Source organism: Podarcis muralis, chromosome 16 (genome assembly GCF_964188315.1).
Source record: "Podarcis muralis chromosome 16, rPodMur119.hap1.1, whole genome shotgun sequence".
Taxonomy (NCBI): Eukaryota; Metazoa; Chordata; class Lepidosauria; order Squamata; family Lacertidae; genus Podarcis; species Podarcis muralis.
Window position 1 is genome coordinate 15,633,991 of NC_135670.1, and position 25,448 is coordinate 15,659,438.

General features: G+C 50.8%; 1 protein-coding gene across 2 annotated transcripts; it reads left to right on the forward strand.

Moving 5' to 3' along the window:
* Positions 1-7,254: 7,254 nt before the first annotated feature.
* Positions 7,255-24,838, forward strand: LOC114587133 (inositol-trisphosphate 3-kinase B-like). Of its 2 annotated transcripts, none has more exons than XM_028711090.2 (8): positions 7,255-7,395; positions 10,930-11,437; positions 16,432-16,516; positions 17,432-17,645; positions 19,095-19,299; positions 19,884-19,985; positions 21,196-21,267; positions 23,702-24,838. In XM_028711090.2, exons 2-8 carry the CDS (start codon positions 10,940-10,942, stop codon positions 23,945-23,947), a joined length of 1,422 nt encoding a protein of 473 aa, XP_028566923.2. In that variant the 5' UTR covers positions 7,255-7,395; positions 10,930-10,939; the 3' UTR covers positions 23,948-24,838. The 2 variants fall into 2 exon arrangements, with proteins under 2 accessions (XP_028566923.2, XP_028566924.2); XM_028711091.2 differs by lacking the exon at positions 7,255-7,395 and adding an exon at positions 8,348-8,369.
* Positions 24,839-25,448: the final 610 nt, after the last annotated feature.

Sequence of the window (25,448 nt, forward strand, 5' to 3'; positions counted from 1 at the left end):
GAGCTGAGTTGGCCTGGCTTGGAACATGGGTGAACATGGGTGTATATGAGTATACATGAGTGCACGTGCATGTACATGTGTGTATATTGGTATACATGGGTTATGTGGAAGTGCCTGGGGGTATACACTGGTATACCTGAGTGCATGGCCTGCACACGGGTGTGTACATGGGTATACATGAGTGCACATGGGTGCATGTGAGTATACATATTTGTATGGGGGACATGGGTTGTGCTGTGGTCTAAACCACTGAGCCTCTTGGACTTGCTGATCAGAAGGTCGGCGGTTCTAATCCCCACGAAGGAGTGAGCTCCCATTGCTCTTTCCCAGCTCCTGCCAACCTAACAGTCTGAAAGTGCAAGTAGATAAAAAGGTACTGCTGTGGCGGGAAGGTAAACGGCATTTCTGTGCACTCTGGTTCCGTCATGGTGTCCCGTTGCACCAGAAGCTGTTTGGTCCTGCTGGCCACATGACCCAGAAAGCTGTCTGTGGACAAACGCTGGCTCCCTCGGCCTGAAAGTGAGATGAGCACTGCAGCCCCATAGTCACCTTAACCGTCCAGGGGTCCTTTACCTTTTTTCCCTACATATTTGTATGGGTTACTTGGGGATATACATGGAAACATATGGGTGTACGGGGGTGCACATGGATGTGCTGTGGGACTTCATGTGGCTGAAGAGAAAGTGCTATGAGATCAGAGCGTGAGTAAAGATGGGCAGTCATGCTTAGCTACAGAGCCTAAGGGGAGCCAAGAGGACTCAAATGTTATTATTTATTTTATTTATTGCATTTCTATCCCGTGATTTTCTCCAAGGAGCTTTATTATTGGCTTCTGCACCAAAGGAGCTAAGCCTATCATTGCCGTATTGGGAATAAAACATGGAGAGAGGAGACATTTGAACCCAGTCCCCTGGATCTTAGTCACAATCCTGCATATCCTCCAACATTTCTCCAGTGAAAATAGGGGTGTCCTATTCTATTATTGGCGGGACGCGGGTGGCGCTGTGGGTAAAAGCCTCAGCGCCTAGGGCTTGCCGATCGAAAGGTCGGCGGTTCGAATCCCCGCGGCGGGGTGCACTCCCGTTGTTCGGTCCCAGCGCCTGCCAACCTAGCAGTTCGAAAGCACTCCCGGGTGCAAGTAGATAAATAGGGATCGCTTACTAGCGGGAAGGTAAACGGCGTTTCTGTGTGCGGCTCTGGCTCGCCAGAGCAGCGATGTCACGCTGGCCACGTGACCCAGAAGTGTCTCCGGACAGCGCTGGCCCCCGGCCTCTTGAGTGAGATGGGCGCACAACCCTAGAGTCTGTCAAGACTGGCCCGTACGGGCAGGGGTACCTTTACCTTTACCTTATTCTATTATTATTATTATTATTATTATTATTATTATTATTATTATTATTATATTTTATTTATACCCCACTCATCAAACTGGGTTGCCCCAGCCACTGTGGGCGGCTTCCAACATGTATAAAAACATAATAAAACATTACACATTAAAAAAAACCTTCCCGATGCAGAGCTGTCTTCAGATGTCTTCTACAGGCTGCATAGTTACTTATCTCCGTGACACGGGGTGGGGTGGGATGTCATATAACTCCATACCCTCCAACATTTATCCAATCAAAATAGAGATGTACTAAAGCAAAGCAGGACATTCTGGGATCAAATCAGAAACTGGAACGGCTTCTGTAAATCTGGGACTGTCCCTGGAAAATAGGGTCTGATGCTCTTGGGTCTGATTTATGCGGAGACTTGTTCAGATCACCTCAGCAGGGACTGGAGTCCCCATCTATTGGCAGAATGAATAACCAGCAAGGTCTTACCTTGTTAGCAAGCAGGACGGTACATCTACTGCAGACTGATCAATAACAGATGTCAAATCAGAAGGAGTCCAGCTTTCCTCCAGCCCAAGGCAGCGATGGCGATGATGACACAAAGGAGGTCAGCTGTGTGACTCTGGGCAGGAGGGAGGCTGGGTCAGAGGGGCCTCTGGCTTGCATGAAACACCAGGCAAAGCCAGTGCCTCCCTGCCCGCCCCACTTTCTGGCTTCCCCAAGTTCTTGGCCATGGCTGTCAAAAGCTCCTCGCTGGCGTGGTCCTTCCTGGCCGTGGTCTTCATGATTGCAGGGGCCGCTGCCGTCCAGAGCGCCTGCGGACATCACTACCGCTACCGCAAGCCACGAGCTGACACCTACGAGTGGCAGGGCTACTTTGTGGCCCTGACCATCCTCCTGGGCAGCGGCTGCGGCCTGGCCTGGTGCATCCTCATTGTCACCTACAACATGGGCCAAAGGGGAGGCCAGGAGTTGCCACAGATCCCCTCTGCAGGTGAAGAGATGCCCGCAGCCATGGTGAGCCTCGGGGAGCTGGTGGGGCGGGAAGGAGGCAGGTTGCCAGTGCGAGAAGGAAGCGGAAGGGAGCCCCTTCTGTTGCAGGAGGCCAGGTGGTCACTTCTGCGGACCTCCAGAGGTTGCTGGACGCAAGAACAGCCCGTAGGTAGCTCAGGCCAAAACGAGGGGCCTGTGCAGTCCAGCACCCAGTTCTCACAGTGGCCAAATTCCCCATGGAACCTAGCAATTCAGATAGACTGCCTCTGTGCCTGGAAGTTCCATAACAACCTAAGCTGAGCCTCCCAGCTGGATCAGGCCTAAGGGGGACCAACTGGTCCAGCATCCTGTTCTCACAGTGGCCAACCAGATGCCCCAGTGCAAACCCAAAAGCAGGACCCAAACGCAAGGGCACCCTCCCCGCCTGCCGTTCCCAGCATCTAGTATTATTCATACTGACTCTGACAGTGGCGGTTCCACACAGCCCTCTCCTCAATGAACTTGCCCAATCCTCTTTGAAGGTGGCCATCGCTACATCTTGTGGCAGTGAGTTCCAAAGTCTATGCACTGTGTGAAGAAGGACTTTGTTTCGTCTGTCCTGAATATTCCAACATTCAGCTTCACTGGGTGGCCCTGAGTTCAAGGATTATGAGGGCGGGATAAAAACTTTCTCCTTATCACCTTACACCAGGCATATTTTTACACACCTCTGCCATCTCATCCTCCTCCCTCTTTCTCTCCTTTTCTCTAAATTCAAAAGACCCAAATGTTGTAGCCTTTCCTGGTAGGGGAATTGCTCCACCGCCTTGACAGTTTTGGGTGTTCCTTTCTGACCATCTTCTACGATATCCCATTGGATCAGATACAAATGGTATAATGACCATTGGCAGGTGTGTCTAAAGACAGGGCCAGCCCAATAAATGATGCCGCCTGAGGCCAAGGACAAGATGGCTGCCACACCTTCTTCCAGGAACAAAAGCTGACCAAGCTGGCCATCGAACGTCGATTCCTCCACTGCACCAGAGGGCAGGAGACAACGACCACGTTCACACCAGACATATAAAGAGCTATCACTTTAAACAGTCCCGTAGCATTCTGGGAGCTGTAGTTTGTAAAGGTGCTGAGAGTTGCTAGGAGACCCCTATTCCCCTCTCAGAGCAGCTACAATTCCCAGAGTTCCCTGTGAAGAGGGAATGGTTGTTAAAATCATTATGGGAACTGTTGCTCCGTGAGGAGAACCAGGGGCCTCCTAACAACTCTCAGCACACCTCACAAACTACAGTTCCCATTGATTACAGTGGTGCCTCGCAAGACGAAATTAATCCGTTCCGCGAGTCTCTTCGTCTTGCGGTTTTTTCGTCTTGCGAAGCACGGCTATTAGCGGCTTAGCGGCTATTAACGGCTTAGCGGCTTTAAGAAAAAGGAAACAAACTCACAAGAACTCACAAGGCGTTTCGTCTTGCGAAGCAAGCCCATAGGGAAATTCGTCTTGCGGAATGACTAAAAAAACGGAAAACTCTTTCGTCTAGCGAGTTTTTCGTCTTGCGAGGCATTCGTCTTGCGGGGCACCACTGTATTTGTTACCACTATTTAAAGTGGTAACATGGTGCTTTTAATGTGTGGTGTGGATGTGGCCTTGCTTAGTGGGTTCAGAACAGGCATACACAGCTCTGCCCATTTTTTGCCCCTCAGTATGTGCCGCCTGAGGCAGCAGTCTCACTCTGCCTCATGGCTGAGCTGGGCCTGTGCATCAGGATTGGGTGGGGTTGTAAGTTGCCCTGAGGTCAGAGGGAAATTAAATGAAGCAACTGCAGATAGTGGCAATTCAGGAGAGAATGTTTTAATTGTAATTTGGCCATTATAAGGTGGAACCTCCCTTTGAAAGTTCTTTGTCCAAATATGGCTGTCTTAAAATAATTAGCTGAGTATCTTTGTAGGTTAAAAGGTCCTCCTACTATCTTCTCAATATTGCCATTTCTGATTTTGAATTTGGGTCAGGCAGAGGGATCGGTTAGGCAGAGAGAATCCTGTGTCTTGGATGAACAAGGGAGGTGGGGAAAGGATGGGTAGTTAGGAATACTTTTGTTGAAGAGGGGGTCCTGAGGAGGGAGGCTTTTACCATCAAAGTTACACTGATCTCACCATATTTGCAGGCAAGATAGGAGTCAGGGGCTAGGAATAGAAACCAGAGGGGCCTGACCTTGTAAGGCCCTGAAATGTGACCTCTTTTCTGCTTTGGACAGGGCCACCAAGACAAACTGACACTGAGCCCAGGGATGAACCGTGAACGGTCCGTCAGCTTTGCGACCCTGCCTGGGCTGAAGAGCCAAGTCACAAAAGAGGAGGACCAGCCTTGGCTGAAGCGACAAGTCTCAAATGAGGAGGTTCGGACGAAGTCCCAGTTGGACACAAGCATAGGAAGTCGGACGCCGTCCCAACTGAACTTAAACCAGGGGGTTCGGGCCCCATCCCAGATGAACGCAAGCGAGGCAGTTAGCAGCCCGTCACAGATGAACACAAATGAGGGGGTACGAACCCTGTTCCAGATGAACGAGGCAAATAGGGTTCCAGCCCAGATGAACATGAATGAGGGGATGAGGGCCCAATCCCAGGTGGATGAAATGATTGGGAACCCCTCCCAGATGAACACAAACGGGGCAATTTGGACCGCCTCCCAGAGGAACGTGAACGAGGCAATTTGGACCCCCTCCCAGAGGAACATGAACGAGGTGAACAGGGCCCCCTCCCAGATGAACACGAATGAGGCAATTTGGACCGCATCCCAGATGAACACGAACAAGGTGATTTGGACTTCCTCCCAGATGAAAGCAAATGAAGCAGTTTGGACCCCCTCCCAGAGGAACATGAACGAGTTGAAAAGGACCCCATCCCAGGTGAACATGAAGGAAGCAATTTGGACCCCCTCTCAGAACGAGGTGACTAGGACCCCAACCCAGAATAACATAAACAAGCTAAAAAGGGCCCCAACGCAGCTGAACATAAATGAAACGGTTGGGACCCCGTCCCTTCCACCTCAGCAGGAAGGCCAGTCCTCCAGGCCCGAAGAGCAAGGCGGTGGCACTCTGTGGAACTTCATGGAGCAGGAGCTGGAAAGGCTTCTGAGCGCCCTACGCCTCCACCGGACCCCCACGCCAACCCCCGCGGCGGAGGAGACACCGGCCCCCTTGGCCAACGATACTCCGAGTGCCCCAGCTGAGGAGGCGCCGAAACCCCGGGCTGAGGAGGTGCTGGGCCTCGACCAGACTGAGGACAAGGAGACCTTGATGCACCTCATCATCTGTGAAGTCCCCCAAGACAGAGGAGCCACCAGGGGTCGGGGGCGCAAGAGAAAAGCAAGCAGAGGACGCAAATAAAGTGCAGAGAATGAGAGAGGGTGGCAGGTCGGTGTGTCTGTTGTGAGGCAGGAGGAGTCATTGGTAGAAACGGCTTCCTTCGCCGCCACCCTCCTGCATATATCCCCAGGAGATTCTTTGATTTTAAAGCAGTTCTTCATCCCAGGAGCTCCGAAAGGCCTACATGACCCTCATAGAACTGCAGAGTTGAAAGAGACCCAAAGGGTCCTCTATTCCAACCCCCTGCAATGCAGGAATAGGAGGAACCACTCTGTTAATCTCAAAGCAACCCTGGGAGATAGGCTAGGCTGCCCCAAGTATACCCAGTGAGCTTTGTGACTGAGCAGAGTTTTGAACGCAGGACTCCCTCTTCTAAGTCCAACAGGCCGAACTTCCCCCAAACCTGGTGCCGTGGGTGTAGCCAGGATTTATTTTAGGGGTGGAACAGGCTTTATGGGAGGTGGGGAAGTAGAACTGAGCTATCTGTGATGCAATTGGTCAGTTAGTTGAGTATTTTTATTTATTACTTGATTTAGTGGGGGGCAGCGGTCCCACTGCTATGCCCATGCCTGGTGCCCTCCAGATGTTTTGGACTACAACTCCCAGCAAGTCCCAGGCAGCACAGCTGTATGATGCTAGGATTGGAGCTGTATGATGCTAGGATTGTACTGTAGTCCAAAACCTTAGGCCTGTTGCTCTCAGGCTAACCCGGCTGTCAGGAGCCAGAATCCAAAACAGTGCAGGCCTAGTGCACCTACCAACTCTTCCCAGCAGGCAAATTGTCCCATGAACTAAAAGTTATCTAAAGGGCAGAGCTCAAATGACCTTTTTCACACATGATTTCATATCTTATACAAATACCAAGGGAAATGGTTTCTCAACGCCACCAGTTTTTGCCAATGTCTGGTTCATTTAAGCTCATATAGAACCTTTATTCTCTATCATGATGGAACCTGCAGGTAGGTAGTGCTTTTATTTTTCAAAAGTCTTTACAGTGTTACCTCGGGTTACATACGCTTCAGGTTACAGACTCCGCTAACCCAGAAATAGTACCTCGGGTTAAGAACTTTACCTCAGGATGAGAACAGAAATTGTGCTCCTGAGGCATGGCGGCAGCAGGAGGCCCCATTAGCTAAAGTGGTGCTTCAGGTTAAGAACAGTTTCAGGTTAAGTACGGACCTCTGGAACGAATTAAGTACTTAACCCGAGGTACCACTGTATTATTTGTAAAGGGAGGTTTGTATAAGCTAACACTTCATTATCCCTCTGGAGCTGCGCTGGATCTTCTGACGTGTGTCCTTCCAAACTCGTGACACTTGATAGTTCAAATCTCTGAATCTTTGGGGGTTTTCTCTCTCTCTTTGTTATGTTTGCACCTTTTTTGTTTATCTGTCAATTTTAAAAACAAAAACAAATCAGCTAAGAATGACCGCTGTGCCGCGAAGCTATGGCACTCTGCACATGCCCAAGGCGACACTTTCCCCTTCTTCAGCGCGATGGGGTGCAGTCTCGCCAGTGGCCGGCAGAGGGCAGCACGAGACAAGCTTTTCTCCTGGGGGGCGCCTTCGTCAGCTATCCCTCCGCCCCCTCCCCGCTCCCCAAACCCGGCCCCGTTTATCTCCCCGCCTCTTCGTGTCCGGCCAGGCAGATCCGCGGCGGGGCCGGGATGGGAAGGGCTAAGAGGGGCGCCCCGTAGCGCATCCCGCGCTCTCCAGGTGAGAACTGGGCAGCGGGCAAAGGAAGAAGGGAGTGGCGTCTAGCGGTTAGAGCAGAGGCTGCGGCTTAGCCAGGAAGACTCATTGAGTCCCCAAAGACACCATTGGGGGGAGGGGAACGCAGAAAAAGAAAGCGCCCCCCCCCCAGCCTGCCAGTTGTGGAAGGAGGAGGTGCAACTCTGCCCCAGTTTAGCGATCCGGACTTGGGGCGCTCAGTTCTCCGGGAACTACGCTAGGCTTTATGGAGCTTGGGTGGGGTGGGTGGTAGCAGCGTGTCTTTCTCAGGGTGGCGGGTGGGGTCTCCCTTCCCCTGGGTGACGTCATTTCCCTTGCTGATAGGCGGCTGGGTGGGGAGTAGGTTTTCAGGGACCAGAATCTATTGCTAAAGTCCAAGGTGTGTCTGGAGCAGGAAGAGAGCGCCTCTGAGGCTGTGCCGAGTGCCTTTGCCTCGCTATCCTGTAGCTGCCAGCGACAACTGCACTTCCAGTTTGAGAGACCAAGGAGAAGGGGGCGGGGGGGGGAGCGGGTGGCTTCTGGTGGCGCTTGACCCCTGATCACCCTTCCCCTACTTTAAATTTGATGGAAATGGGAATGGATAATGGGACTGATAGATCAGAAGAAGGGAACCCACCCCCACCCCTGTCAAAAAGCTGCAGGGCACTTTGGGGTCTATATTCCCCCCCCACACACACACACACTCCCTGCAGCTATGACATGTAACACAGGAAGCTTGCTTCATACTGAATCCAAAGCTCAGCCCATCTAGCTCTGTGCTGTCTATTATGGGGGCGGTAGGAGGGGGCTGAAGTGGGGGCTGTGCTCCCCCCCACCAGAATATCAGGTACCGTTTCCCCACCTACCTTTGTATTTATTTATTGTATTTTAGGGTTCAGTCTCCAGGTTGGGCTCCTACCAGAAACCCTGGAATGTAGCTGCCAGTCAGTGTCAACTGCACTAGCCTAGGTGGAACAATGGTATGACTTGGTATAAAGTAGTTTTCTATGATCCTATGCCCGGGATTGAGTTTGGGATAATACTGCATGCAATGCGTGTGTGATGATGGCCACTAAGCAAATGGCCTTTCCCTAAAAAGAAACCAAGGCCCCAGTCCTCATGGTCCAGAATGAAGGGCTGATTTATATAGGACAGAGGAAGCTGCCTTAGACTGAGCCAGACCCTTGGTATATCTAGGCCAGTGTTGTCTGCACTGACTGACAGTGGCTCTTCAGGGTTTCAGGAAGGGAAAATTTCCCAGCCCTACCTAGAAGAAGCTGTTGGGCATGGACCCTGGGGCCCTTCTGCATGCGAACCAGGCAAGGAGTTTAAATCAGCACCCTGTTCAGAACACTGAGGACTAGCATCCTCATCGGTTTTGTATGCCACGGGTGGTGCTGTGGGCCACAGAGCCTAGGACTTGCCGATCGGAAGGCTGGCGGTTTGAATCCCTGAGACAGGGTGAGCTCCCGTTGCTCAGTCCCTGCTCCTGCCAACATAGCAGTTCGAAAGCACGTCAAAGTACAAATAGATAAATAGGTACCACTCCGGCGGGAAGGTAAACGGCGTTTCTGTGCGCTGCTCTGGTTCGCCAGAAGCGGCTTAGTCATGCTGGCCACATGACCCGGAAGCTGTACGCCGGCTCCCTCAGCCAATAAAGCGAGATGAGCGCCGCAACCCCAGAGTCGGCCACGACTGGAGCTATTGGTCAGGGGTCCCTTTACCTTTACCTTTAAGTCTGGGCTCTACTTCCCAGCTACAGCCCCAGCTTCAAAGGTGGTATGGTGCAAGTCATGTTGCTTTTTTTAAACCAAAAAAAGTGCTCAAATGGGATGCGGTGAGACCGATATCCCATAATGAAGCTCATGAGCATTGCTTCCTGAACCCACTTCCCAGTTTCCCACCTAATGTCGGCCCTGGGAGCCAAGTTTTTTTAAAATTAATATTTTAATAGAAGCATTTCTTTTATAAGAAGACAGAGTGACAAAAAGAAAGAAAAGAAAAGAAGAAATCTGAATGAGAATGAAAAAGAGGGAAAAAATACTCAGCTACATTTCCATACATTAGTATACAGATATATATAATCTTATTGTCCTAATACACACATCGTTATCAATAACCTAATACATTCTGCGTAAACTCATTCCAAATGTCATTTGGATTTATCCTAAGAAAGTCTGTGTCTATAAGCTTTCTGTTCATATGTTGCCAATATTGCCACAATTAAGGGGAATTGTATCTCTCTTCTTCCAGTACATCAACAACAGTCTCTTGGTCACCATAGGGCTGTCCCTGTTTTCGCTGTCCCTTTGTCAATTTCCATACAATGGGTATATAGTTCAAAAGAATATTCACCTCTGAAAATGTTGATAATTTTTTTCTGTAGTGTCTTGTTTATATAGTCCACATTTCCCCCCAAATTTTAGTAAGTGTGGGACATAGCAAAAGCAGGAGCTAAATAGTTTTCCACCTGTAATTCAAGCATTGCTGGGAGGAACAATCCTATACAGTGGATGCTTGGGTTGCGAACGTGATCCGTGCGGGATGCACATTCTCAACCTGCAGCGGCGCATCTGCGCACACGCGGGTTGCGATTTGGCACTTCTGCGCATGCGTGACCCCCAAAACCTGGAAGTAACCCGTTCCGGTACTGCAGGGTCCGTAACCCGAAAAAACGCAACCTGAAGTGTCTGTAACCCGAGGTATGACTGTACTTGCCAGGAAATACATCCCTCCCCCCCCCTCCCGAAAAAACCCTCCCACAAATCTCTGGAAACTACTAGTGTCCACCAATAAAGGACTTTGCCAGAATGCCCATGTGCTGCCCTTAGAGAGGGAGCCTGTGAACTCACTAGCCAATGAACTAGTAGCCATTGATAAGACCTCTCTTCCATGAATTGATAAGACCTCTCTTCCACATTTTGCATACAGATAGGTAGCCGTGTTGGTCTGCCATAGTCAAAACAAAATAAAATAAAATAAAATAAAATAAAATTTTTTTAAATGACTTGCACCATACCACCTTTGAAGATGGGGCGTATCTGAAGAAGTGTGCATGCACACGAAAGCTCATACCAAGAACTAACTTAGTTGGTCTTTAAGGTGCTACTGGAAGGAATTTTTTTTGTTTTGACATTTTGCATAGTTCAACTTTGCACTGCATGAAGGACTTTCTTTTATCCATCCTAGCTCTTGCAATGTTCAGCTTCAACGGATGTCCAGGATTTGTTATGGGGGAGAAGCTTTTCTCCATGGTCCACTTCCTCCATGCCATGCATAATTTTTTTATAAACTTTCATCAAACTCTCACTCACCTTTTCTCTGAACGAAAAAGTCCCCAACACTGCATAGGAAACTCGCTCCACACACACATTCCCCACCTCGATTATGCTGTTGCCCTTTCCTGGACCTCTTCCAACTGTGCGATACCCGTTTTGAGGCGAGGCGACCAGAGCATAACTTGGATGGTCACGCAAGCTGCTTTTCTTGCCCTTCCAGCTTGCCCTGCTCCAGTAACACACACTCTTTGTTTCCTTGCAGAAAGCTGTGGATGAAGCCATGCCTGAGTAGCGTCACTTCCAGCTCATCTCAGCAGGCAACTTTCCCCAGCGGACTCAAGTGGGGCCTGGCCATCCTCATGGAAGGCTATCGCAGCCTGGAATGCATCCCTCCTCCACCTGCTGCCGCTGAACCAGACCAATGGGAGGCCCCCAATACGCCTCTGGGGCCCCCCTCAGAATCAGAAGCCTCGGTGTGCGGCAGGGGAAGGGATCCCCCCCAAGGGAGGGCGGAATCGCCACCCTTGGGTGCCTCCCCCAGCAGCAATGGCCTGCAAGGGCCACCAGCCACGCCTCCCTGTGAGGTTGCCGGAGCGGGGCCCAGCCAGAAGCCCCTTCCTGGAAGCCAGGAAGCCCCCGTCCCTTTTGACCGCTCTGTCTCGGGCTCATCGACCTGTTCCTCGCTGGGAGGGTCCTCCCAGGAGTCGGACGACGTCTTCAGCGATGCCGAGGACAGGAGCCCCCTGGGGAAGAAGCGGGTGCTGCGGAAGGTGAGGTGAGGGAGGGGGCAGTTGGGGTAAAGGCAGCAGGGGAGGGAGGGGAATCGTGCCCCCCCCCAAGGAGGCAGAGAGCCCCGCCTCAAGGCCCAGCGATTTCAGAGCAGTCAATGGGCTGGCTTGCTGTGGCTCTCTAGAACTTGAGAGGGAAATGTCCTTCTCAGCCCTAAGCCTGGGGCCTTCTACATGCAAAGCAAGGGCTGTACCACTGAACCCATGGCAAAGTAAGATTTTACCTTAAGTTTTATGCTGGTTTTAATAGATGTCATTTTTTATTGTATTTTGCTTTAAGTTATTTTTTGTAAAAAAAAGAAGTTGCTAATAATAATAATAATAATAATAATAATAATAATACTGGGATTTGTGTGGCTAGCAAGCCTCCAACATTGGGACATTCTGTTCCATAATAATAATAATTTTGCTATTTATACCCTGACTGGGTTGCTTTATTATAAACTTAATTTAAAAATCAGAACACTTGGAGGGTCTGTAAATGGCGGCATAATTCTGTGTCTCCCGTCGCCCCGGGACAAAAATGAAGCAGAGTGGATCCTATTGACATCTAAACAAAAAGTATTATACAGCCTCAGCAAGGGGATGATCCAAGAAATTCGGGGAACCAAAAAGCAAATCTACTAGGTTAGATCTTCAGCAAGAAATAGATGGAGCTCTGTCTGAGGCTCCAGAGGAGACCTCAGATACTGACATGACCAAAGGCAATATGAAGCTTCCCAAAGGCGGGAAAGTATCTGCCATAATGGAGGAGGACAGAGACTCAGATGAGTATGTTAATAATAACAACACTTTTCAGGACCAACCTGGCATTTAAGAACAGCACAGCAGACTAGGTTGGGTGGGTGCTGACTGGCCTGGTCACCCAAGATCCAAAGGCTGACGGGGGTCAGGGGGTTGTGCAATGGCCTTGATGCATCCAGTGCCTCTTCTCTTAACCTGACCTGACTGAACTCATTGCCAGACCTCCCCACTAGCTATCATTGCCCGGGTCCATTGCTACTCCACATGCTACAAAATGAGGAAACGTTTCCCACTGTGACCTCCCAAGATCTTAGTGTAGGGGTCAGCAAAGTGCAGTGCTGCTCTATAAAATGCAGGAAGGTTGTCGTCATCCATAATATTGCTGATATATATATATATAAAACAGTGTAGGAGGCACGAAAAGGATGAAGCACAAAGGCATGTCGCAGGACTTCCAGGCACGACTGCAGATGAGTCACAGCTACAGTCAGCTTGAAAAAGCGGTTCCATAGCGAACTTCCTCTCTGCTGGTGCAGAGCATAGGGTTGGAGCCTTTCGCCCTGATTGCATTCACAGCCTCCGTCCTACAACCTCCACCCACAGCTGGTGCATCGGGTAGTTTTTGAATATGGGCCTCATCTTTCACACCCGGCACCCTTCACCTCGGACCACCCCACCTTGGTTCTCATCCAGGGGACTTTTGCTCCTCCTCCTCTTTACCTTCCCGACTCTTGTACCAAATTTGGGGCAGCACTGTCCCCTGTTTCTATCTTAACTTCCCTCACTTATCCCCGCTAACAGGGCTGTGGCATCAAGGAGAGCTTTAGAATTGTGAAATTGTTTTTATATATATATATATATATATGGCTTGGGTTCAGGCAGCCTGAAGGGTCACATCTCCCTGTACAAACCTGCCCAGGTGCTGAGAGCCTTGAGTGAGCACCTTCTCTTGGTCCCTTCAACATCAGTTGGTGGTGACCCAAGAGAGAGAGACAGGGACTTTTCTGCAGCTGCTCCCAAATTGTGGGATTCCCTCTCAGAAGAGGTTGGACTGGCTCCCTCCTTGTCCTGCCTTCCGCTGGCAGACTAAAACCATTTTATTCAGACAGGCCTGTGAAAACGTAAGTTGCAGGCTTGACTGATCACTGGGCTGCTGTCAGGACAAACTGCATTTTAATTTCTGGTTCTAAATGTTTTCTGGTATTTTGATGGTTGCTTTTAACTAGTCTTTATTGCTGTGTTTTAATTACTGACGTCTTCAAACGCTGTAAGCCGCCTTGAATCCCACCTTGGGAGGAAGGAAGGAAGGAAGGAAGAATATAAGCAGATTGAAGAAGAGTAATATTTATTTATTAAGCCTGTGCGTGTGAAAAGGGGAGCAGCCTTGCAAGAGGACCGCAAGAGGACCTTTGCTTTGTGGTCCTGGATCATTAGAGATCCCTGGCCAGAGATCTTGCATTTCCAGGAATTCTGCTGCAAGGAGGATCAGGGTCTCTCTCTGGCGGGTGTCAAATCCCCGTCAGAGCCACCGAGTCAGGCTGACCCGAGGATGCCCCCAGCAAATGTGCAAGCTGGGAGGCCTGACTGGAGGGGGCCGGAAAGCATGACTGTGCTGGGGTGAGCCTCCAGTTGAAGGTAGAGGACTGTCCTCTACAAACTCACAGCCCCGGGCAGGATGTTGTGGTTCTGCTGCCAGCCCAGCTGGCTTGCTCTTGTGCAGGTCGAAAAAGCTCTTCTGGTGCAACAACAGCAGAGGCCTCAGCAGGGTTCTGTTGTGGTTGCCGTGCAGAGCAGTTGGGTGTGCAAGGCGAGCTGTTTGCACGTGCCACGAGCTCAGGCGCCCTTCCTCCTTGCACAACCGGCCCCGTGCAAGTCGGAGCACACCTTTCTCCTTGCACAGCAGCAGCTCAGCTGAGATTTCCCCGTTGCTAAGCAAATTGCTCTCTCCCCCTGACAAAGGCCTTTTCCTTCCTCTTTTCAACACTGAGTCCGCTGAGTCCTCCGGCTGCTTCCTCCAAGACGGGTTTCCTCTGGCTGTGGTTAGAAATGCTGATGAATGAACTGGAGAGAAGAAAGGGGGAGGGGAGACTTGACAAACCTCCTCCTCTGCTTGGCAGGCCTCTTCTCTCTTGGCTTGTCTTTGCTGGGTCCCAGGAAAAAAACCTCTTCTCTGCCTCTCTTGTTTCCTGGGCTGCGTCTCAGGGCCAGTACTGAGCAGGTCCAGCCTTGTTGGCTTCTAGGGTTGCAGGTGGTGCTGAATGAACTGAGGGGTGGGGCAGGGGAGTGTGATGGAGGCTCTCCCCCCCCACCACCACCAATGGCATGGCTTCGCTGAGGCTGGGTTAACCTTGGTCCAGTTTCTGCCTCCCAGCCACACCTACTTCGCAGGTTGTTATGGGAATTAACCAAGGACTCAGGCCTGGGAGGGGTCAAATCCCCGCTTGGCCACGAGGCTCACGGGGTGACCTTGGGCCAGTCACTGCCTCTCAGCAGTGACCTACCTCGCAGGGTTGTTGTCGGGGATGAATGTCGGGAGGGGGAGAACAATGCACACCACTTTGAGCTCCTCGTAGGTGGGAAAAGCTGGGATAGAAATGCAACAAGTAATTAAATGATTCCTGGACGTTTTCCAAAGCCTGGAAATGTGAGGCTCCCTGGCTTCTGAACTGCTGCTACCTGCGGGGACGTGGGCTGCACAGACCCCCAAATGTTGGGGGAGGACCTTTGCACATGGAGAGTCCTATGGCCAATCCCTGCTAGCAGGCAGGGCTGAGCCAGTCCCTGCCTGAGACCCCAGACAGTTGCTCTGCCCATCAGTAGAAACAGTCCTGAGCTAAAGGAACAAGTGGTCTGACTTGGTGTCTCAGGGTGAGGCAGGATCCTACGTCAAGGAGAGACTGTAGCTCAGTGGACAGGGCACCTGCTTGGCCTGCAGAAGGTCCCAGGTTCAATGCCCCCTGACATCTCCGGGTAGGGTTAGGAATGCAGGTGTGTCAGAGAGCCACACTGGTTGTTCATTTGCTAACTGGCCAGGTTCAATGCTCTACCAGCTGAGCTATGTGTTGGGGAGTATAGAACCACAGGATTGGAAGGGGTCCTGGGGATCATCTGCTCCAACTCCCTGCAATGCAGGAATATGTGGCAGTAGTTTTCAACCAGTGTTCAAGGCAGCCCTGGGATGCCTTGAATGATGGCCAGGGGTGCCACGGGCAACACTGGCCTCTGCCCCTCTTTCCTTCCCTCCCTCCTCTCATGCCCTCTCTCGTCTCTGCCTCCCAAAGGCTTGCACAGCTGTTTGTTGCAGCACCCCTGGCTATAAGCTCCCCAGGCGAATGGTCCCTCTGGGTGGCACCTCTCTTTGGGGCGGGGGCAGCTCAGAGACCAGGGGAGGCGGCAGCAGCTGCCTAGAGGACTCCCAAGGAGAGGGGAGAGGAGAGGAGGCTGAGGGAACCCTCCACAAGGGAGGGTGTTTGAAAAAGAGTGAGAGGCTGCCAGCTCTGCAGTCAAGGGGTGACATAACTGGGCTCCTGAGCCCCACAGGGGTGCCGCAGAAAAGAATGTAGTTGGCTAAGGGAGCCGCGTGGACTCAAAAAGGTTGAAAACCTCTGTCTTATGGGTATCGAACCTGCAACCTTGCCATTATCAGCACCACGTTCTAACCAACTGAGCTTCGTTTTTTGTTCTTCTTTTTCTTAATTGTTTTGTGTTCTCATTTTGTATTTTTACATTGTTAACTGCCCTGTGATCTTCAGATGAACGGTGGTATACAATTTTAATGAATAATAATAGTAATAGTAATAGAAAACCCTTAGCAACTTGGGATCAGTTTACCTACAAGGCTGCCTGACTCCGTATGCGCCCACTCGACTCCTTCGATCTGCAGAACTGGCTCTGTTACAAGGGCCACATAATACCCGTTCTGCAGTGGTAAGAATTCAATCTTTTTTGTATAGGCAAGCCTACCCAGATGTTTAGAAAGCTGATGTGAATTTTAACCTATTGTTATTTAAGTTTTCTGTCGTCTTCTTGTTAATTTTGGTGATCGTTTTGCTGTTTTATCATTTTTTCGTAAACTGCTTTGCGGTTCTCTACAATCAAGAGGTGCATACATTTTATGAAGTAAATTAAGAAGTAAATAAATATAAAGCCCTCCGCCTGACACCCTGGGTCTGTACAACCTCCTATCTTTTCCCATCATCTCATAACGGTCCCTGTCTTGGAATATTTCCTAGACCAAGTCCTGGAAGACGTTCTTCACGATGGTGCATTGGTCCTTGCGGAGACGCAGCTCTTGGGTCCAGCTGGCTGGCCACGAAGGTACCACTACAGGACCGGGGGGGGTGGCGTGTTGCAAGCCGGGTCCAGGAGTGGAGGTGGCCAAGGCAGCTGCTGCAAAGGAATCAGGGCCAGGGGGATCTCTCCCACTGCAGCTTAGAAGAAGCCACTGGATCCGAGGATGCAGCGGGCAGCCCTTTCCCTTCTCCGCACTTTATTTCTGCCTCCCCAGGACCTCAAGCCAGGGCTTCTGTGGGGCTCTTGGGCTCTTTGTCTCAGTTTCACCAACTTGGATGGGTTTAAAAGTGGACGGGGCAAATTCATGGAGGTAAAGAACCTAAGAAGAGCCCTGCTGGATGAAACCAAGAGCCCATCTTTAGTCCAGCCTCCTGTTCTCACAGTGGCCAACCAGATTGATGCTTGTGGGAAACTCACAAGCAGGACCCAAAACAAGAGCCCTCTCCCCTCCGGTGGCTTCCAGAAACTGATGTTTTAGAAGCATTTACTGTCTCCGCCTGTGGAGGCAGATACCCCTCTCCTCCATGAATTCATCCAGTCCTTTTTCAAAGTCCTCTAGGCTGGCGGTCACAGTGCTGCCTCCTGCGGGAGTGAGTTCCATAGATTAACGATGTGCTGCACAAATGGTAATAGATGTGTGCAATAGATGGGCCACTTCTTTTGCTGTTTTGCAAGCAGGGGGGCAATTGTGGACTCCCTCCAGGGTTGCAGAAGATGTGTCTATGATTGCCATTTGCCGGAAAGCACAAATTGGGAGTGTTGCTGTTGCACTCGGGTCCTGGATTCCAGTTGGTGTATCTGGCCATAATGCTGGACTGGATGGTGCACGCGCACACACACCCTGCGCTCTTCAGCTCGATTCAGCCTCTACAGGTCTTTTAATATGCTTCCTTCCCCTCCCTCCGTTTCTTCTGACCATCCTTGTTCTTTCCCCCCCAGGGAATTTCAAGCCCAGCGAAGGAGGCCAGATTCTGAAGAAGTTCAGCTCTGTGGAAAACGCCTGCCTGGCAGAGCTGATGGCCGACGTCCTGCGCCCCTTCGTGCCCGCCTATCATGGGGTGGTGGAGGTGGGGGGCGAACGCTACATCCAGATGGACGACCTGTTGTGCGGCCTCGACATGCCAAGCATCATGGACTGCAAGATGGGTACCCGGTGAGAGCAGCACCTTTCTGGGGGAAGGGGGTGGGCATAGGAGGCTCCTTCATCTCAGGTGAGACAGGAGGGGGTGAGGGGAGGGTAGAAGTCCCACAGGCACTGAAGGTGGCTTTGGGATGGAGAAGAAGATTTATCCCAGGACCGTCTTCACCACTGAGCGAAGGTCATCACCCAAGGTCAGTTTGCATGGCGCTTTTCCACAGTTGTAAGTCGCCTTGAGCAGAGTTTTAGCATGCAGATACAATGGTACATAATCCGTTCCCGAAGACCGTTTGACTTCTGAAATGTTTGAAAACCAAGGCACAAAGGGCGGCCAACAAATTCCATTGAGAAAATTGAAAAACACAAAGCAGAATCCATTCGACTTCTGAGATGCGTTCGGAAACGGAAGCATTTACTTCTGAGTTTTCGGTGTTTGGGTTCCGAAACGCTCGGCATGAAAGCAGCCAGAAGCAGTAAATAAAAACACATTGAAACGTATGATGCAGAATTAAAACAATCCCCATACAAGTCACAATCAGATCGAAAGATGCAAATAATAATAATAATAATAATAATAATAATAATAATAGCAAAATTAAACATCGCCAGAATTAAATATCAACCCTTACAAACAAAAACAACAACCCTCTAAGCAATACCCCCCCACCCCAAGAGCCTGGAGGCAGCCTGTGAAGCAGGTCCTGAAGGACTTGCAGCCAGGACGGTCTCTGACTTCTTTGCCAGCCTCCGTTTTTGTAGCTGCAGTCAGTTAGATGGAAAGAGGCTAGCAAGGCAGGAATGGGTAAGGTCATAGAATCATAGAGTTTAAGGGACCCTGAGGGCCATCTAGTCCAACCTCCTGCAATGCAGGTCAGTGTCAGCAAGGTGGAATCAGAGGCTGTAGCTGGGTCGCCAGCAGTGGTCTGTGTTTCGCATCTGTCAGTTGTACAAGTGGGGATTTTTTTTGGTGATGCAGGCTTGCCTATAATAGCAGCCAGATGTAGGAGACTGCAGAGCTAGCATGTGGGTGAATCACTAACTGGACATCCCAGATGGATCTGCCTTGTACTGAGTCAGACCCTTGGGCCTATCTAGCTCAGTATTCCCTGCACTGACTGGCAGCAGTGGCTCCCCAGGGTTTCAGGGAAGGCCTTTTCTCTGCCCTACCTAGAGACGCCACCAAGGATTGCCCCTGGGGCCTTCTGCAAACAAAACACTTCCCCTGACCCTGACCCTCCCCCCCCCCCCCCACATTGCAGCCAGTCCCCCCCCTTCCTTGTCCCGCTCTACCACTCCTTAAGAAAATGAGAAGATCCAGTCCAGCCTCCTGGCTGGCCAGATGTTCATTCAGGGAAGCCCACAAGCAGGACCCCAACACGAGAACCCTCTCCCATCTGGTGCTTTCCAGCAACTGGTTTTCAGAAGCAGTGCTGCCTTCCTTGAACACCTCCTGTTTCTGCCCAGGACGTACCTGGAGGATGAGCTGTCGGAGGCGCAGCAGCGGCCAGCGGCACGGCGTGACCTGTACCAGAAGATGGTGAAGGTCGACCCGCAGGCCCCCACCGCCCAGGAGCACAGCCAGGGCGGCGTCACCAAGCCGCGGTACATGCAGTGGCGAGAGGGGATCAGCTCCAGCGCCTCCCTGGGCTTCCGCATCGAGGGCATCACGGTGAGTGGCGGCGACAGCTGAGCAGGAGGTAGAGAAACAGGCAGGCAGTAACTCCTGCCCAGAAATGCAGGAATATGCAGCTGTCCCGTACGGGGATTGAACCTGCAACCTTGGCATTATCTAACCAGCTGAGCTATCTAGCTGGTCCCAATAAAATAATAATAATAATAATAATTTATTTTTATTTATACCCCGCCCTTCCCAGTTCAAAGACCGGGCTCAGGGCGGCTAACAACAAATTTAAAACACTTAATTGTAAAAGCAGCATAAAATACAGTATAGAACCACGAGTAACAATAAAATTCAAAATGCAGAAATCAATTTAGGGGAAATAAGCATGAGATAATCACCAGGGCTAGCTGGCTGAATTGGTCCTACTTTGGGCCAGCAAGGAGGCCGGGGGAGAATTAGCTGTGGGGTCTCAGAGCGGGTAATCTTCATAAAAGGGGAAGGGGAGGAAGGAAAGAAAATGGAACTAAAGATCAGGCTGAATTCAAATTATTATTATTATTATTATTATTATTATTATTATTATTATTATGAATATGAGAACACCTCCCCCACCCCAATCTCTGTCTCCGCAGATCGAGGGGGGAGCCGTGCGGAGGGATTTCAAGCAGACTTGCACCAAGGAGCAGATTGTGGATACTTTCCTGATGTTCACCAAGGCCCGCCTTGACGTTCTGGTGAGACTGGTTGTGGGGGAGACAGTGGGAGCAGGGGGTGAAATCTCAGCCACTGGGTCCCCCCCACCCCGTCCTCTGTACCTGGACTGCTCATTCTCAACCTGAAACAGAACTTCGCCAGATATTCACAGGAATGTTGCCCACCAGCATACCAGCAGTGAAGTATAAACTTGCCAGGTTTAGCACTTCACGACAACACGCCCCCCCCCCACCCGATAATTCAATAGCACCAAAGTTGAGTTCCAGTGAGAGGAATGGAGATTTCTCATTGGGAGAGCTGTGGCCCAGTCATGCAGGATGGGGGGGGGGACTCTCCTGTGTTTTGAAACTTCTGGCTTCTGTGTGGTGGGAATTTAGCCTATCATACCAAGGTAGGCATCACAACTCTTGCCCCTCCCACTTTTTGCCCCCAGCCCCGCCTCCTGTTCACGTGTGGCACTCAGAAGTCGGCCCACAAGGACTTAACTGAGATGGCAAAGTTAACATGTTCAGTGAGAGAAAAATCATTACTGACATTCATTGGGAACATCTTTTTGTGCGAAAGAGAAAATAAACTTGTAACATCTGGATTTGAAGATGGGAAAAATGTTGGCTTATAGAAAATACAATAGTTGGATGCTAATGTGTGAATACAGTCTTACCTTGGAAGTCAAACGGAATCCGTTCCAGAAATCCGTTCAACTTCCAAAATGTTCGAAAACCAAATCGCGGCTTCTGATTGGCTGCAGGAAGTTCCTGCAGCCAATCAGAAGCCGCGAAAGCCCCGTCAGGCGTTTGGGTTCCAAAAGTACGTTCCAAACCGGAACAATCACTTTGTGGTGTTCGGGAGCCAAAACATTTGAGTTCTAGAGCGTTTAGGATCCAAGGTAAGACTGTACTATATTTATGATACTATCGGGTATGAACTTTTGCATATCTTTTGATAAGTATGAATAAAAATATATATTTTCTTAAAAAGAAGTTTGCCCATGAGAAAATACTATCCTGGGACTGAAAAAGCAGCCCATGTAGCAGAAACACATTTAAAGTTAAGACAGGTCCCTGTTCTATTTCTGCCCTTGAATTCCACGCCACCTGCCACCTGTTGGTTTAGCCAAGGCTTCCATTACCTGCCTCTCCTAGCAAGGGGCACAGGTGTATTGGGGGGGGGGGGCTTGGCCTTAATGGGGGGATCCCATCCAAAGCCTCAATGCTCCCTCTTGCCTTGCAGAGCACATACACAGCCCGCTTGGAGAGCATGCGCCAGGCGCTGGAGGAGTCTGCCTTTTTCAAGACCCACGAGGTGAGGCTCTCAGGATGGGGGGAGGTTAAATTGTTTGTTCATTGTATTTATTTAAATCCCACCTTTATCTCATGATGGCATACGTGGTTTTGGCCCCCCATTTAATCCCCACAACCACCCTGTGAGGTAGGTTAGGCTGAGAGGCAGGGGCTGGCCCAAAGCTTCATGGTGGCTGAGGCGGGATTTGAACCCTGGTCTCCCCTAGGTCCTAGTCTGCCACTCTAAACATTGGTTCTCAGGAATGGGAGGCAGAGGAGAAAAAGGCCCTGCAAGTGTGTCTCTCTCTTGCACTTCCAAACGGTTGTTGGCTTAGGACCTGAGGGTTTGTCTTTAACTGTGACTGGGCTAGTTTGTTATACTTTGTTTTTAGGCTTCCTCTTTTTTTCTTTTTTGGTCCTCTTTTGATTTTGAGCGTACCTGCTCATGTAGAAAAGCAGGGTATAAATTCACAAACACCAAAAATAGATTGTTATTTTTATTGTTCCCATTTATTCTTATACTAACAACAAACCCTAAGCCTATGGGATCCTCCCTTCACCCTTCTAGGGGGAAGCCTCTGGAGAGGAAAGGGGGGGTGCAGAATATGACAAAAGGATCCCCCCTCCCATAGGCGAGGGACTCTCCCCAGTTGTGGGGAAAAACCTAGGTGTTTTGCGGCTCAGTGTGAAGATATGGACAGGACCTGTGGCCACTCTCCTTCCAGTGGCTTCTTGCTTCCCTCTCCCTCAGCAGGCACTCTCTAGGGTGGGATTGGGGAACTGGTGGCCTCTGAGACGCAGCCGGACTACAACTCCCATCACCCCTGAGCAAAAGGCCCTGCTTGTCTGGAGTCCACAGAGCCACCAACCTAAACAGCTTTAAAAAGAGTACAGTGGTACCTCAGGTTACATACGCTTCAGGTTACAGACTCTGCTAACCCGGAAATAGTGCTTCAGGTTAAGAACTTCGCTTCAGGATGAGAACAGAAATCGTGCTCCGGAGGTGCAGCGGCAGCGGGAGGCCCCATTAGCTAAAGTGGTGCTTCAGGTTAAGAACAGTTTCAGGTTAAGAACGGACCTCCGGAACGAATTAAGTACTTAACCCGAGGTACCACTGTGGAGGAATTAGACAAGGTGACACGCAACATAACACTAGACTGCCTGAATATGCAGTGAAGCTGAATGTCAGGGGATTCAGGGCAGGTCAAAGAAAGTCCTTCTTTACGCAGAACAGCATTAAACTATGGAACTCACTCCCACAGGAGGGAGTGATGGCTTTAAAAGGGGATTGGCCAAATTCACAGGCTATGCTTCTGAATCGCAGTTGCTGCAAACCATGGGAAGGGAGAGTTGCTCTTGATCTCAAATCCTGTTTGTGGGTTTCCCATCAGTGCGTCTGCGTGGCCACTATGAGAACAGGATGGTGGGTCCCAAATGGCCTGATCCAGCAAGCTCTTTTCAGGTGCTTTTGGCACCCCAACCCTGCCACAGATGCAGCTCTTAAACCGACTTTAGCAGCAATTGCCAAGGACAGGCATTTCACATTTCCAGCTCCTAAAACCGAGCCTGAGGGAACGACTGCTTCCTTGGCGTCCTCCTTTCCTGTCACCATGCCAAAGCTGTTGCCTTCGTTCCAGGAAGGTACATCTTAAGAGTCTGAGCACCTCCAGGGCAGCCCTGCGGCTTGTAAAATGAGAGGAGTTCTTGGCTCACACTCCTGGCCCAAACGCAGGTGGGGAGTGCCGGCAGGAATCAGGCCAAGGCAGGCCACCGAAACACCAAGGGGAGGTTTGGTTTGCAGAAGTAGTGTGGGGGGGTGACCCTAAAGGAGCAGCCTCCCCTCCTCCAACAAACCAACAAGGGCTGAGATGAAAACCTGAACCAAGATCTTACAAAAGAAGCAACTCTAGTACTCAAGTCTACCGCTGATTTCAAGCCAGACTTGTTTGGTTTACCATTGTTTTTATTTAGTTTGATTTTTAAAGCATTTTAATTTAGCCCTATTGATTTCAGGGAAGAATAGGCTTTTTAGCAGGGAGCTATAGTTTTGTGGTTAATTGTTTTATTTCCTTGTGTTTTTATCTTGCATTATTTACTTTTTTTTATCTTGTAGTTTATTCTGTGAACTGGCATGAGATCTTGTGATGCACAGTATATAATTTTTAATCTGCAACTCTAGGAGGAGAGGCTGTTACAGGGCAGAATTTGTTGCTTTTTGACTCTCATCTTAGCTGAGAGGGGAAGGGAAAGGTGCTTTGCATATGCCCAGAGGAAACCCACGCTGCCTGAAGGCAACAGAGCCCAAGATAATCTTGTAGAAAATGGATTTACAGGTGGCATCCTGGGACTTTCAGAATGGTCAGCCAGACCAGAGGGGCAAAACCCTCGCTCGGTTGCTGTCCCTCTGAGCTGCCTGCCCGAGGTTCCTAAAAAGCACTACTTTTTACACCCCTCAGGTGATTGGGAGCTCCCTGCTCTTCCTCCACGACCGGAAAGGCCAAGCCAGTGTCTGGATGATTGACTTTGGCAAGACACTACCCGCCCCGGAAAGCCTCCCCTTGCAGCACAGCGTGGCCTGGGCCCCCGGGAACCATGAGGACGGCTACCTGATTGGTCTGCAGCACCTCATTGACACCATGCAGGCCACCCTGCGGAAGGCGGAAGAACGGGGGCAAGCGCCCGCGCCCCCCGCCAACCCTTGAGCTTGCCCGGAGGACGTCCTCCGTTGGGCGAATCTGGATGGGCACCCAACCGAAGGAGGGGAGATCCCAGGCTGTATTAACTAACGGCAAGCGCACTGCAGAGCGGGGGCCCGGTGGGATCCAGCAACATTGCCGCACTTGTTGCCTGCCCCAAAGGAGGACTATCCTTCCCACTGTCGAGAAATAGAAGGGAGGGGAGCCACAGCCTTCTGGGACCAGGGAGGAAGACCAGGAACATCTTGGGACACCCAGAGATCAACGAAGGAGAGTGTAGGAACGCAGCAATGCTCCCGAGGTTGGCACTGGCATAGGAATGGGCCAGTCTTCCCTCCGATTCCCTTTGCTCCGGCTGGGAGGGACACCTGGGAGGTGCAGAGACACCCAAAGTGGACAGTGGCAGGAGTCGATCCCAGGCTGGAGTGGGTGGGAGGCAGAGGCTGGTGTCGTAACCTTACAGCCAAGGGAAGCTTTGAGGTCAGACCACCCCCACCCCATTTGTGGCACATCACAAAGCTCAGGTGAGAGCCGGGTGGGATGAAGGAACCCCAGCGCATCCCTTCCCAGGCACACAGGTGCATCTCTTAACATGCAAACGTCTTTCTCTCTGTGCATTCATAGATTGAGACGCACACACCTGGGCAGTCAGGGGCCACCCAGGTAGCGGAGCCTGGGTTTCTGTGGAGGAAGGAGCAGATTCTGTCCTGCAGGGTTGTTTCTCCCCCCCCCCCCAAGAACCCACAGTGGTCCTGAGCCCAGTGTGGGGCTGAGGGGGGGGCACACTGCCACTCAGCCAGAATGGGTGGGAGCTGCAGGTAGGACCTGTCTGGGATCCAGCGGAGTCTGGGAAGGAGTCTGGACTTTTTATTCTCCTCAATAAAAAATAAAACCCTTTGCGTGCTTCTGGGCTGCGACCTACTCAGTCTCGGCCCTCAGCCCACGGCCAGCTACTCTGAGGCTTCTGTTTCCCCCATAAGAAACAAATTCTATTGCAGTCAAACCTCTAGGATGGAGAGGACTGCCTCACAGCCTCTGCCCCCTGTAAGCAAGCAAGCAAGCAAACAAGCAAGCGGTTAGGGAACTGCCTGGACATTCCCTGCCAACCTGCCAGTGAATGGGGCTGGGGCAAGGTGGAATTCATAGAATCACAGAATTGTAGAGTTGGAAGGGATTCTGTGGGTCTTCTAGTTCAACCCTGAACTAGCCTGGAGAAGAGGAGGTTAAGGGGTGATATGATAGCCATGTTCAAATATATAAAAGGATGTCACATAGAGGAGGGAGAAAGGTTGTTTTCTGCTGCTCCAGAGAAGCGGACACGGAGCAATGGATCCAAACTACAAGAAAGAAGATTCCACCTAAACATTAGGAAGAACTTCCCGACAGTAAGAGCTGTTCGACAGTGGAATTTGCTGCCAAGGAGTGTGGTGGAGTCTCCTTCTTTGGAGGTCTTTAAGCAGAGGCTTGACAACCATATGTCAGGAGTGCTCTGATGGTGTTTCCTGCT